A 14,814-nucleotide genomic window follows, 5' to 3' on the forward strand; every position below is an offset into this window, starting at 1 on the left:
ACACAATGATATATACCAAACAGAGAAGCAAGCTAGCAGCCATTCATTTCCTTCTAAGCTTCATAACTACTTAGACATATTCTAGGTATGATGTGATTTTTATGGTAAAATTCACTATATCAACAATTTTAAAGTATACATTTCAATGATGTTTAGTACATTCATGACGGCAATGCTCATCACTATCTGGCTCTCAACATTTTCAACACTTCAATGATATTAATGTGTTATTTTTTTTCCCATCATGTGGACCACCTACCAGGCTGAGTACTTGTCTTCTGCTTTTGAACTTTTTCCTTTTTAAACTTTGGCACTATACGAAATACTGTGCTTCTGTTGTTCCTTTTGGTGCAATCCATTGGAGGCTCCTGTTCAAATAGAGCAAAAAGGAATTGCTGTAGGATATTAAGAGAAGAAAAGTCCACTTTTAACAGAGAGAATATAGGAACAGGTTATCAATACTACATATTGTAGAACAGTAGTGATTTCTTCAAAAAAAGCTCATGGCATAATGTATTTATGAAAATCTACCAATTCCCATATAATACTTGTGTTCACAAAAATACCTTTTCTTCCTTACTTAAGAACAGTACATTTGAGAATAGTGTTGGAAATCTATTTTCCCCTACATATCTTTTTCAAAGATAAGCTCGGATTCTATTGTCATATGGTCTATAATCATAAAGAAACAGACTGAATTTTACATACCTCCTCTTCATTGGGGTGTAAGATGTAATAAAGCCAGGGGATCTCTGTTAATTTCTGTAACTCCACCTCCACAGAATGTAAGGCACTAGCCACCCGTTCTTCATGTGGAGATTCCAACTGCTATTTACCAGCAGATTAAAAAGAAAACAAAACAGTACTCAGCAACCAACTTAAAAAGAACAACTAATTTATTTTGAAAGTGAACATCCTCATTTATTATGCTAATTTTTAAATGAGAGAACTTTTTAAAAAGAACAATTCTTTATATTTTCATTTAAAAATATCTGGATAGATTTATGCTAATTCTTAATTCCCAGAGATAATACATGTAGCTAATCTGACTTTAATAATATCACAGAGAAAGTACTGCTTTTAGTGTTTCTAAGTAAACCTTTCCCTCCCTCTGTTCCTCCTTCCTTCCTCCTTCCTCCATTCCAAGCATCTATCTACCCATTCTTAATGCTTATACTAGTGATCTGTTTCATTATTCTACTGATTTGTGCCACAAATTTTTCTGATTAATATAGATCGTCCTATGAATAAATAATATTTTTAACTAGTCATAAACTTATCATAAAAAGAAATGTATAAAAAATCTGCTCGAAAACTAAAAGAATGAGTTTAAGAGAAGAAAATAAATCTAAGAAAAATGTGTGATGAAAAGCTGTTGTAAAAATCAGGGCAAAACCAAAAAGCTAAGTGGTTATTAGTCTAGAATAGGGTTTGGATACATTTAGAGACTTTAACTGGTCACCTGTTATTCACCTTTAACCCATTCATAGCAGTTAGTGAAATGCATGTATGTAAATGACTAAAGATGAAGTAAACACTGCTATGCACAGAACAGGAGGGAAGCTGATTGGGTTCTAGTCCTGGCCTTGTGACTAATGAACTGTGCTACCAAGGGAGGGGTAATTGCTTTCAGGAGCCTTAGTTTTCTCTTTCAGAAATAGAACAAAAGGACATTATTTCTGAGGTCTCTTCTAGCTAACCAGTACTTTCAGAAATTACTTTAAAATTGTAGAGAACCTATATACATGCTCATATACTTTTAGAATTGAAAGTTCAGAGAGAATACTGCTATTATTTATTGTGAACATTCTTTTTTTGTTGTTTTTCCCCTAGGTTTTTAAAGGTGTCTACCTTTTCTAGTCATTCATAAAAATATGGAGATTCTCTACCCTAATGTATAACATTTAGCACTTTCATTTTAGTTTAAGGATATGTTTTATAAAATTGATTAAATGGCTAGTAAATATTCTTTCTAAAAGTAAAATAAAGAATAAACCTTAGTTATTTAAAATATGATCGAATATTTATTATGATTTCACTATTGTTAAGGGTGTTGGCAAAATTAACTACAATAAATTTTAAATCAAACATTTATATTTGACAATGACAGAAAATGAAATGTGTGTGTGCAAGTGTGTGTGTGTGGGGGGGTGGGGGGTGTGTTTCCATTTTCACATAATACAATTGATAGATAATTACAAAGTAGCACAAAGAGGGTACTTTTCGTATTGAGGACAAAGTCATGCTTCTAGTTCTTGTCAGAAATTATCTTAAATGTAATTCAAGTAAGAGAAAAAACACATATCCTCAAAATAAAAATTGGAACCCAAGTCACAACTCACAGGATTTCCTATAGGACTTATTTTAGAAAAGGAGAAGATTCTGTTTAACGGTAGGAGTGCCCAAAACAGCCAAGTGGATGTTTCCATTGATTTTATCAAGAGATAACTGAAGTTTCTCCCTAAGTTTTTCTGGAAGGCCATAGTAGAGACAGCTACCTTTTGTCCCATAGAAGCTGTATTTCTGTATCCCAAGGAGGATATAGAAAGGGCATTGGCCTTCATCCTGCCTTTAAGCTTCTCAGAGCAAAGGATGCTCCAAGAGTGGCACTTTTTTTTGGCCTACAGTTAAACAGAAATTTCAAGCATGATTACTTAGGCTGGCTATGGGAAGGACTTCCCATTCATACACTACCTAGCACAAATATTATGACTTTAATGATTTCTATGACTTTATTTAGGTGTATATTTACCCAAGCAGAGATGAAATTACTATCAAACAAAGTGTTCTGAGATCACCACTTATCAATTAGAACAGTTATGAGGCATGCCACATAGGGACCACAGCATATGTGAAAATGCCTCAAGTGAACTCTAGGTGGCGACAAGATCCAACATCCTAGAACATTTGACAATGGTGAGGTATTTTTAAAGAAAGACTGACTCTGGATTAGCATTTATGCTTTAGGTCAGTGGACTGTGTCAGATTTAGACTTACCTAAACTTGACTTACAGGATCAAACTGAGTTAAACTAGGGATATTTCCTGAAATTTAGTTCTTGAAATGCTGCATCTACACAGTGACTTCTTTAAATAAATCTGAAGAACCATGTCAATAATTTTTCAAATGTTAATTTGGGGCATTAAACCTATTATTCCCTCTACTTTTATGCATAAATGAGTGCTGAGGAATGACTACTACATTTTATAAAACTTGGGTCTTTCAAAGCTGACTGGGGGAGCGGGATGCTATATAAACACATAATGGCATCTATGAGGGGAATGTCTACTTCTGTTAGCCTAAATCATAACTTCCAAATTTAGCCCTATATTTTCTGGAAGGCAAAAGCCTGGCAAAAAGGAAGGTCCGAGAGTGAAGGCCGGAGGGCCTTAGGATCTACTGAATGCACATTCCCTAGTGAAGGTAAGGCCCAAATAATTATTTCATCATTGTGATATTATCAATCACTTCTTTTTCTTACCAAAGGAACCCTCCCAACTAGCAAAGATTCTGTTTCATTATACAACGCCTTCACATTGATGGCTATTTCAGTGGCAGTATCTCTTGTAAGATTCTAGAAAAGAAGAATATCAAAGACACATAATTCTGCATTAAACTAGGATTCCATTGTAAGTAAATACTTTAAATTACATTCATTCATGATTTAAATTCACATCACAGTTTTTAGAAAATCTATCAAAATTCTGTTATAGGCACAAATCTCCAATAAAAAGTTAAAATCCATCAAAAATGGAAACAAACCTTACATGATGCCATTCACTGTTGGGAGAAATGTAAACAGTATAAAATTAATCTTAGTAATACTGTCCTACTATAATAATTTCATAGCCACTTCCTATTGCAATTGCAGTAGGCTCAAGTGTTGATAATAGCCACTTAAAATGTCCCGTGACACTAATGACCTCCACCTGAGCATATATCTCTTCAGCAAATCATCACTCAAGTGATCTCTCATGGTTTGCATATTTCTAACTGTACACAATACATATAACATACAAATTATGGGTGAATTGGCTTTTGATGTAAGTCAACAGCAGGCTATTAAGAGGTAAGCTTTTAGGGAGTCAAAAATTAAACACAGAATTTTGACTGTGTATGGGAGTTGGTACCCTTCACCCTTCACCCATTTGCTGTTCAGTGTCAACTCTAGTTAGGTCTATTTACTGACTTTCACTTTCAATCAAATTGCTTTTTATATTTGTAATCTTGAGAACTAGCATTTACTTAAATGCTAATTTAAGAAATTTCAATTTACTTACAAGAATAACACTATCAGTTTTCTCTATACTATACCATTGTACTGTGTTTTACAATTTAAGATAGTTATGTTCTCTCTTCTATTATTTAACTTCTGCATTAAAAATTTTACATAAGTATCAACTTAAAATTCAGCAAAACAAAATGAAGTAGGAGTAATTTCAGTGCACAATTTCAAAAGTGAGCAAACATCTCTAACAGAATGCACACTGATTTTTAAGTCTGGCCTTGATTAAGGTGCAGGAGAGAAGATATGAAAGGACTAAGGAAAGATGATAGAAGTTAAAAGGAGAAACACTTGAAGGAAGGTGGCAAATGACTGAAAGTGAAATAGAAAAAAATGGGGAGAACTGAAGGACAGGAGTGAAAAACATGGGAGAAAAAGGAAAATAAAAAAATTTGTTGACAAATTTCCCAAAAGCTTCTGGTAGAAACTCATATGGACTACATCATTTTATTTCACAGGATGTGGCATATTTTACAGCATTAAGATCATATGTGTAATACCAAAAGAATCCATGGAATGAGAATTTACCATGAGATCCTCACCTCCGGGCACCTTGGGTTGGCTTTATTCAGTGCATGTGAGCATGCATTCACCGCATGGGCCAGTTCTTGTTCCAGAAGACAGTGAATTGTGGCTGCGTCACAAATCCTAAAAATGAAAACAAAACAAGTGAGCAAAAAACTTTGGGGGCATTGCTGATTTTTTTTTCCTGGAGTACAGAAGTAGTTGGGAAAAAAATAACCTATAAAGATCAGCAAGGAAAAAAAAAGTTTTAAATGGCTGCTTAATAATGAAGGGCACAGGATATATTTATAAAATGTAGACCTCATTGCAACAAAAAAATTAAAAACTCTTTATGTAAAATGTTAGGTTCATAATCAGAAATAAGCATTTTGAAGTGCTACTAACAAAATGGAGTGATACTTCATTTGGCAGTATCATTGGAAAGAGAGGAATCACAAATATAGAATAGAAACTTTTACTTATTGAAACTTCAAATTCAACATATATATCATCTGTATACAAATTAGGGGAACATATATATCATCTGTATACTAAGTGCTTTACAAGCATTATCTAATTTAATGTTCACAACTTTAAGGGGTAGCTATGGTTAGTTTTCTCCACTTCATGGATGAAGATGTTGAGGCTCAGAGAGATTGAGTGTATGTACAGAGCTAATAAGTGATAGAGCCAGGATCTACTTCCATTCAACTCCAAAGCCTGTTGTGCCACACTCCTCGAGTAGTCAAACCTCTAAGAATGGTTTCTGGAAAGCAAAAATCCTAGAAGTCCCCAAGGCAAAGAAAAGGAAGGAGGAAAAGTTTATCAGAAAATAATGCAAAGTTTGCAGATGAGAAAGAAGGCAAGAGTAGGCAAATACTTTTTGCTTCTGACATCTTCAAGGAGAAAGATCTTTAATCTAGAAAGAACAGAAAAATATCAGAAGTCCTACACACTTGAATCAGGAGTAAGAGAAGAATTTAATTCTTAAGGATCTTGCAATTGGTATACAAATTATAAAGGAACCTACAAATGAATCTCAGCATTATAGCATCAATAATGTTGAGCAACCATGGAGAATAGATAATTTATCAAAAGAACAGATTTGGGTAAATGTTTTCCTAATTTTCAAAGAATGGGAAAGAATTAATGTTCCGATGACCATTTCTACTTGGCAACTGAAATCTCTTCCTCAATATTTGTAATGTAATTTAAAATCTTTAGTCCAACTTGGAACCTGTCACATCCTCTAATTATATCATATTATAGATATCATATGATACCCCAAAAGTAGAGCTGGACATGATGTGCTTTACCTTTCAGGTATTATATAATCTTCACAGTAAAATAGCTCCATTTATATCCATGTGGTAGAGAAGATTTAGGTGAAGAGAAGTCAAGAAGTCTTTCTTCTCTGAAGCTCACTTCTGGTTCTAGTGATTTTCATGTATTTTATACTCAGTACCTATGTCTTATCTCTTCCCTTTCTGTCTACCAAAAATTAATTTTTGTGTGTTCTCTAAATTCTGTTGCATACTTGTTAGAAACTGGTTCTAGGGACTCTTTTCTTTTTATTTTAAATAATCTGACTCTCTTTGGGAATAGGGTTAATGTTTGGGCTTCTTTCTACGTTCCATGAACATTTAATTAATAATTATAAGGCAATATGCAAGTGAATAATAGAGTGTGAAGATCATATGTAAAAGAGAGTATTATGTGGCAGGGTAAATTAATCATGTTTTCAGAAGTATAAGATCTGGTCTGAGGACTTGATAAAGGAGAGTGGCAATTATAGAGGCAAACATGAGGCAGCAAATGCACCCCTTTTTGATTCTACAAGCAACTAAAACTACAAATTAAAAAACAAAACTTGCTAAGACTAGAGTTCTCATGGTCTGGAAAGCCGGCAGAACCTCCTACCTAGTAATAAGCTCTTCTGCAGCCTGGGAGCACAGCTGCATCTGCGACACCTCTTCTGTTGCCAGGTCAACGGCATGTTGGATGAACAAATGGGTTCGAAGAACTGTTTTACCAGTGTCACACTTCTGTTTATCTTCCCAAGATTTTAGAGTGCTTTCAAAGGCCTGTTTAAAAGTAGTATTGCAGTGAATGTTTTGTGTAACAGCCCTGAGACTCAGATAAATGTGTATTTAGACATTATATGAAAATCTTTGAAACTATGCTTTCTTTTTCTATAACACCTGACTCAATAAAACACAAACAGGAAACAAGACATTTTAAAGTTTTCCAATGTATCACACCAAAAAAAAGAGTAATGTGATCGATAAGGATAAATATATCACTGAACATAAAAAGACTTTAAGTTTCAATGTTTATTTCTTCAATTTATGCTTCAATCTTTACCATTTTATTTTACTTTGCTATTTTATCTTAACTATTTTACTAGATAGCATGAATATTGTCAGTCTTATTTGTTAAGGGTTGACCTTAATTAAAAATATATACTATAGGGAAGACAAAACTAATGGAGACAGTAAAAAGATCAGTGGTTTCCAGTAATAAGGGAGGACAGATGCATAGGTGGACCTAAGGGGTTTTAGGCTGTAAAACTATCTGCATGACACTATAATGGTGGATACAAGTCAAAACTCCTTGGTACACAACACAGAGTAATGTGAACTAGGATTTTAGTTAATAACATATTAATATTGGCTTATCAGTTGTAAAAAAAGTACCACACTAATGCAAAATATTAATAATAGGGGAATATGTGTGTAACAGGAAGAAAGATGTATGTGGGAATACAATTAGAGTCCTCTGTGTACTTTTGCTCAATATAAGCCTAAAGCTTTTAAAAAATATATTTAATTTAAAACAAAACTGAATATTTGTTCATATTTAAAATCACAATGATTTAAATGTCAGATTTAAGAGAATTTAAATCTTTCCCATTTCCTATTTTTCATGACAATTTAGAATTTAAAAAAAAAAACAATTTGATAAAATTCCAGAATAATTTTTTTTTTTTGTTACATACTCTGTCCCTTGTTAGCATCTGAGCTCTGTTTTTGTGCACAATTTTGATAATCCCTGGAGGCTGGACCCATGCTTCACCATCCACCTGCACTGGGACTCCCTCATCACCAAATATGGTGATTTTTACTGTGCGGCACTGAAATAAAACACATTGTTTTAGAATATAAGTCATCCTGAGAAATTGACCATCAATCTCTGCATGTGTTCAGGCTTGATATTTAGGCCATTCTGTGGGAATGGAATGCTATACTAAACCACTTATGATGACACAGTAAGAACTGACCTGACAGCAAAGTCAATATCATACAGAAGCATATTCAGGACAGCTGTCATTTGGAATAGCGGCCCCCAGCCCTCCATGGCCCAAGAAGCATAGTCAGAGAAACAAACCTGGGCTATTCGATGATGCTGCAGCTTAATAACCCTTGAAACTGCCATTTGCATGCTATCAAATATTGCAACAACTTCCAAGATCTTGTCATCAAATGATGGTGCAGTAAATATCTGAAAGGAAAAACTGTTTCATTTTCACTGAACATTTTGGTAAAGTGGTACATCAAATAACGTAAACCCTGCTATCTGTCTATATTTAGAAACATAAAAATAGTGAGCAACAAGCAAATAAACATTAGAAAATGATAATCCAAGAAAAAAAATCACTGAAGATGGCTTAAAATAAATGTAATTTTTAAAAAGGATTTTGCATAGGGATAGAAGACTCATTTACATAAAGCACTGTTTGGACTAATGCATTTTTAAATGATTCATCTTGGTATAAATGCAGCAAACATCTGCCATATATAATTCAGATGTTTTGCTAAGGTAATGTCTGTAATTTTTAGAAATCTAAGAAACCCAAAAGGTGAAACAGTTTCATCAGGTTAAAGCTAATGAACATGCAAATTATGATACAGTTCACTTGGTTATTCTAAGGGAGATCTTTCAAGGTATTATAAGCAGCATGCACGTGTGCCTTGTATCTTAATACAATAACTTTTTAGGGTATTGAACTATGGAAACAGAAACCTCAGGTGGTAAAATTCACGTAAACTTTCTTTTTCTTTATGTTAGATGCCTTTTCACAAAATTAATTACTTAAAAATTTAAATTTAGACTGTATGACTTTCCCTCTTTTGCCCCCTCTTTTTCTTTGTCATAAATAATTATTATTCTAAAAAAAAACAACATAAAGTAGTATCCAAATTGAGAACTTTCATTGAAAATATCAGGAAACAAACTTTCTTTTTTTTTTTTCATATTTCACACTTTTATTCAAGTGGGTTATGAGCTCCCATTTTTACCCCATATACAGATTGCAGAATTACATCAGTTACACATCCATTGATTTACATATTGCCATACTAGTGTCTGTTGTGTTCTGCTGCCTTTCCTATCCTCTACTATTCCCCCCTCCCCTCCCCTCCCCTCCCCTTTTCTCTCTCTGCCCCCTCTACTGGCATTCATTTGTCCCCCTTGTATTATTTTTCCCTTTCCCCTCACTTCCTCTTGTATGTACTTTTGTATAACTCTGAGGGTCTCCTTCCAAGGAAACAAACTTTCTAACTGATGATTAATTACGTGGCAAAAGTAATTTTGCTGATGTAATTAAATTATGGACCTTGAGATGGGGAAATTATCCTGATGCTCTGGGTAGACCCAAAGTCATCACAAGGCTCACTAAAAAATGGAAGAGGAAGGCAGAAAAGGTGACTAGAGTGAAGCAATGAAAATCCAACCTGAGGGAGGAACATGAGCAGCTTCTAAAAGCTGAAAGGACAGGAAACAGATTCTCCCTTACTGCTTCCAAAGTCACACAGCCCTCTGACATCTTGATTTTATTAGCCCAGGGAGACTTTGTCAGACTTATACCATATAGAAATGTAAGATGGTAAACCTGTGTTTTTACTAAATTGGTGTTAATTTGTTATAGCAGCAGTAGAAAACTAATACAGGTATAAAATTAAGAAGCAAGATCTTCCTTTCTTTATATCCTAAATTTACTTTCCTGAAGTAGATGCTTTTGCATTTACCCCCCAAATTGTAACCTACATCCCAGAATAAGGAATTTTAGAGTAAATCCATGAAAAATTATCTAAATAAAACCTTGAACAAATCTATTCTATCCCCATACCTTCTCTGTGTAAAACATTCTGACATTAAATTAATATTTAAAGTACATCTTTAAAATATATTACATGAATTGAATCATTGTTGAGGTAACAGACTCTATTTCTATTTTGCTACTTACATCATCCTCTTTGGTTCCACCCCAGAAGTTAGTGCCTCCTGCATAGCTAGGGATGTTTAACACTGCTATGCCTTGCAAACTGGGGAGAGGAATATACTGCCCATCGCACTGCAAAGTACAAAGCCTAGAGGTTAGACTTCAAGAGCAACACCATTAGTTTGGAGGATAGTAAAACACCAAAGTCAAAGAGTGAGGGAGCAAAATGTATTGGTTATGTTTGTTCTCTTGTAAGTACATTCCTACACATTACAAAGGCATTTATCTTATTTTTTTCTTAATTGAAAAAAAATTGAAAGTATAAATAAAAGCTGCTACAGAAAACTGCATTTAGAAATAAATGCTTTCCCTCTTCTTTCCCCTCAAATCAGGCAGTAACTTTCTTGAATCCTTTTCGGCCACTTGAGAGATTCTCACTTGCTTTATGAGTTTAGGCATCCTTTTGAAAGCAACTCTTTAAGGGCAGGTTCTGGTCCAGCCCACGTTGGTAACACCTCTCTAAAAGGAACTGGTTACTGGCTAAACTCTAAAGCTGAGTTTTTCAAGGAGTCAGAATCAAAGCCAAACAAAAAACATGCTTGTTGGAAAGCACCTGACACTCCTTGCCTTCTCATTACTCACTCAAATGAAAAGTACCACTTAAATGAAAACAACAATGACAAAAGTAATACCGTTGGTGAAGTAATTATATATGTGAATAAGTTTTACTGAGTAGAAACAGAATTGTTACCTTTTCACAAATGTTATTTATTAAATTAATGTTGTTTGCTTTACTCTATTAAGTCTTAGAGCCCAGCTATTAAGATGGAGATAATCAGTAAAGGGACTGAATGTTTTCACCACAAAGAAATGATACATGATTGAGGAAATCCATGTGCTTACCCTGTTTTGAACATTATTCAATATGTACATGTACCAAACTATAACATGGTACCCCATTAACATGTATAATTTTTATATATAAATTAAAAATATTTTAAATTACTCAAGAAAATGAGTATAATTATGTTACATAAATTTTATGATCACAATAATTTAATCAGTATTTGGGCTGGGGTTGCAGCTCAGTGGTAGAGCACCTGTCTAGCACATGTGAGGCACTGGGTTTGATGCTCAGTACCAAAAATAAATAAATAAAATAAAGGTATTGTGTCCATTTACAACTAAAAAAAAATTAATCAGTATTTAAACCGAGCCACCTAATGAAACTAAATGAACATTTGATTTAATGGAAAGATTTAAACCTTTTTTTTTTTTTTTATCTTTTAAGACTTCAAAATGGTTGGGCTGGGGATGTCGCTCAAGCAGTAATGCGCTCGCCTGGTATGCGCGGAGCGCTGGGTTCGATCCTCAGCACCACATAAAAGTAAAATAAAGATGGTGTGTCCAATCTCTCTTAAAAAAAAAATGGTGTGTGTGTGTGTGTGTGTGTGTGTGTGTGCGCGCGCGCGCGCGTGCCTACCTGCGCGTGCTCAGTTCTGGTAGTTGAACCCAGGGGCATTCTACCACCAAGGTACACCCACAGTCCATTTTATTTTGAGACAGAGCCTCACTTATTTTCCCAGATTGTCTTCAAACTTGCCACCTTCCTGCTTCAGTCTCCTGAGTTGCTAAGACTATAGGTCTGTGCCACCATGCCAGCTTAAGCTTTATTTAAAAAGAGAAGAGCTTACAAATGTCATATTTAAAATAGATTCTATACCTCCATTAAATAAGTCTCATATTAAAAATTATTAACATCATAAAAATGGCATTTTAATGCCCAATCAAAATTGCCTTTAACATTTAGAATAAATGAGAATCTAGTTTGAATCCATTTTCAACCACTGGTATAATTGAGACCTCATATGTTTTATTTACCTCTACATGAGATTTTCACAATTTCTTTTCCTTTCCCGAAGATACGGTGTTAACCAGTAGACAGGCTGAGTATTCAATATTTACAGGTCTACATTGTAACCCAGCACTCAGGGCCAATGCCTGGCATATAGCTAGTACTGAATATATACTTGTTAAATGAATATTAATTACTTAGTAGAATAATGAACTTTTTCTAAATTCAATACATTAAACTGGTATCTGTGTGCTTTAGAAAGAGCTGTTTTCATTAATATGACTAAGTTAAAGGAAATGGAAAAAATGCTGTCTCTGTAAATATAAAAGAAGTAATTTTAAAACTGTTTAATGGATGCACTTTATTTGCAAGCATGAATGGAATAAGATGAACATTTTCAGAAGGAAGTGCCATGTATACTGCCAAATGTAACCATTATGTATTAAGCAAAACACAAGTGAAGTACTTAATGTCTGTGTCATGGAGTCTCATAGGAAAAACACAAGCAGCACAGATTTGACAAATTAGCATCACATGACCGAAAACTTTCTTATATTCAGGAAGAACTTCGGGAGTATTATATCCTTTTATAATTGTCCCATTCATCCCACATTCCATTTGTGGTTCATGATGTTGCAAAATGCCATGAGACTCCAGATATACACATGCATATACATACCTGTCTCCATATGTGTGTGTATCTGCATATGTGTATATGCATGTGTGAATATATATATATATATATATATATATATATATATATGTATGTATATGTATAGAATAGGACAGATGTGTACGTGTGTGTGTGTGTGTGTGTGTTTGTCTGTAAATATATCTGTCCTGTTCTGTTACTCTGACCAAGCAATGTGAGATAGTGGAAAGATCCTGGGCTTGGTTTGAATTCTCTCACTGAGTATTTTGAGTAAGTCCCTTAAACTTTCAAAGCTTCATTTTGCTCAACTGTTAAATGGGTTAATAATTGCTAACACTTAGTGTGGCCAATGAAATGAGGTATAGGAAAGCACCTAGAACACATAATCAGAAGTCAGTGAATTTCCTTCTTTAGTCATGATTACATATTGTTTTATGGTAACAAAGCAGTGAATTTGAAGTGATGGCTCCTTCAGTTATCAGCTGTTTGACCTTAGGCAAGTTCCTCCTCTGAATTGAATAACAATACCTACCATGTAAAGTACCAGGATTGAACCCTGGGCACTTAACCATTGAGCCACATCCCCAGTCCTTTTTAAAATTTTTTCATTTTGAGACAGGGCCTTGCTAAGTTGCTGAAGCTGGCTCTGAACTTCTAATCCTCCTACCTCAGCCTCCCAAGTCACAGGGATTGCAGGCTTGGCCCTAACTCATAAAGTTCTAACAATTAAATGTGATGGTATAGGCAGAATTCAGTAAAATTCAACTAGTATAAAATAATTTAACCAGTAGTTATGACTAATTATTATTGAAGTAAACTAAACAAAGATAGAAATCACTATTTCTATCTAATAACCAAAATTTATTTAGGTTTTACAAAGTATAAACAGATTACAGAAATAGTTTAAGTAACCAAAAATGTGAAATAAACAAATATTTGTTCTCCAATACCTATTTCATTATAGCTTACAGATGGATCTTGTTTTTTAAAAATGACTTGTTTTTCTTCATTTTATCTTAGTATTTAAAGGATTCAAAACAGTATGCAATCATTATTTCAGTTAATAAATAGGAAAAGCTCCTTGACACATGTAAGTTAGGTATACTATAGGCAAAAAGTCAACCATTCTTAATCAAAATGTTTAAAAATTTAATGAGATTTTCCTATTTATAGCTGTAATCCCAACAGCTTGGGAGGCTGAGATAGGAATATCAAGGATTTCTCTATCATAAGAGTAGCAAGATGTGTTACTGTGATTTTATTTTATATTTTTGGCATTCCCAAAAGATTATAAATCTCAGTCAATGATTCTGAAAGTTGGGTGTATTTCAGAACCAAAATTGATGGCTTGGGAAACAAAATTTATACATGTAGAATTCTTTTCAGTTTACACTGTTATTTCTTATACCTTAGCTCACTGAATTATAATTTGCACAGAAGTATTATTTCATTTGTTGTGTAGACAGAGAAACCAAAGTCTTTCTTCCACACAAATTCAAAGTTGAGACTTGAAATCAGTCTCCTTTCATACCACAATATTCTGGACTGACACTGATGCAGAGATTTCTCTGGAAAGAGCTTCTAAAGATGGGGCTATCTCTTCGCCTTTATCTCAAGTGAACCATCATATCAGGGAAATTAATTTGTAGACAACAGGCCTTCCATGGTCTGTTATTTTTGGACACAGAAGGTGTTCCTTCATTTACTTTAAATGGCAAAGAATTCTCTACTTTTTTTTGGCGGGGGGGGGGGGTACTGAGGATTGAACTCAGAGGCATTTGATCACTGAGCCACATCCCCAGCACTATTTTGTATTTTATTTAGAGACAGGGACTGTGTTGCTCAGTGCCTCACCATTTGTGAGGCTGGTTTTGAACTTGTGATCCTCCTATCTCAGCCTCCTGAGCTGTTGGGATTACAGGCGTGTACCACTGGGCCCAGCGAATTCTCTACTTTTAATTTTTCTGTTTTTATATGTCTTGTTTTACTAATTTGTTTCTTCATGTATCATTTAACATACACTTCTATATCAAGGATCTTAACTTGAGGTACAGAAACCCAGGGTCCATGAATAGTTTCAGAGGGACTGTTAAACTTGATGATAAAAATAAAACTTTTATGTTCACTAACCTCTGGAATTTAGCATGGTCCTCAGTTATAAATGTAGACAATAAACAGGCATTAGCAATACCTGTAATTTCACTGTCAATAGAAATACAGTTTTTTTTTTGTATATTACAAATGTTTCAGATATCATTTATGTTCATCATTTCTTTAAAATTATAGTATTTATTAGA

At 34.1% G+C, this 14,814-nt stretch overlaps 1 protein-coding gene across 6 annotated transcripts in view; it reads right to left on the bottom strand.

The window, feature by feature from the left end:
* Positions 1-14,814, bottom strand: part of Dgkh (diacylglycerol kinase eta) — a 192,869-nt gene that overhangs the window by 18,753 nt on the left and 159,302 nt on the right. For 5 of the 6 annotated variants that reach the window (XR_009227786.1, XM_046454142.2, XM_046454141.2 and 2 more), the window contains 8 exons: positions 10,035-10,142; positions 8,177-8,290; positions 7,788-7,922; positions 6,710-6,873; positions 4,828-4,933; positions 3,482-3,574; positions 709-828; positions 260-368 (listed from right to left, as the gene is read on the bottom strand). Coding sequence is in view for 4 of the 6 variants with exons in the window: in XM_046454142.2 (XP_046310098.1) it covers positions 260-368; positions 709-828; positions 3,482-3,574; positions 4,828-4,933; positions 6,710-6,873; positions 7,788-7,922; positions 8,177-8,290; positions 10,035-10,142 (949 nt within the window). In the remaining 2 variants the exon portion in view is untranslated. Of the gene's footprint in view, positions 1-259; positions 369-708; positions 829-3,481; positions 3,575-4,813; positions 4,934-6,709; positions 6,874-7,787; positions 7,923-8,176; positions 8,291-10,034; positions 10,143-14,814 lie in introns of those variants that run through there. The other variant, XR_009227787.1, reaches the window with a different exon arrangement.

Source organism: Marmota monax, unplaced genomic scaffold (genome assembly GCF_021218885.2).
Source record: "Marmota monax isolate L192 unplaced genomic scaffold, Marmota_monax_Labrador192_F-V1.1 WCK01_AAM20220418_F8-fsc00011, whole genome shotgun sequence".
NCBI lineage: Eukaryota > Metazoa > Chordata > Mammalia > Rodentia > Sciuridae > Marmota > Marmota monax.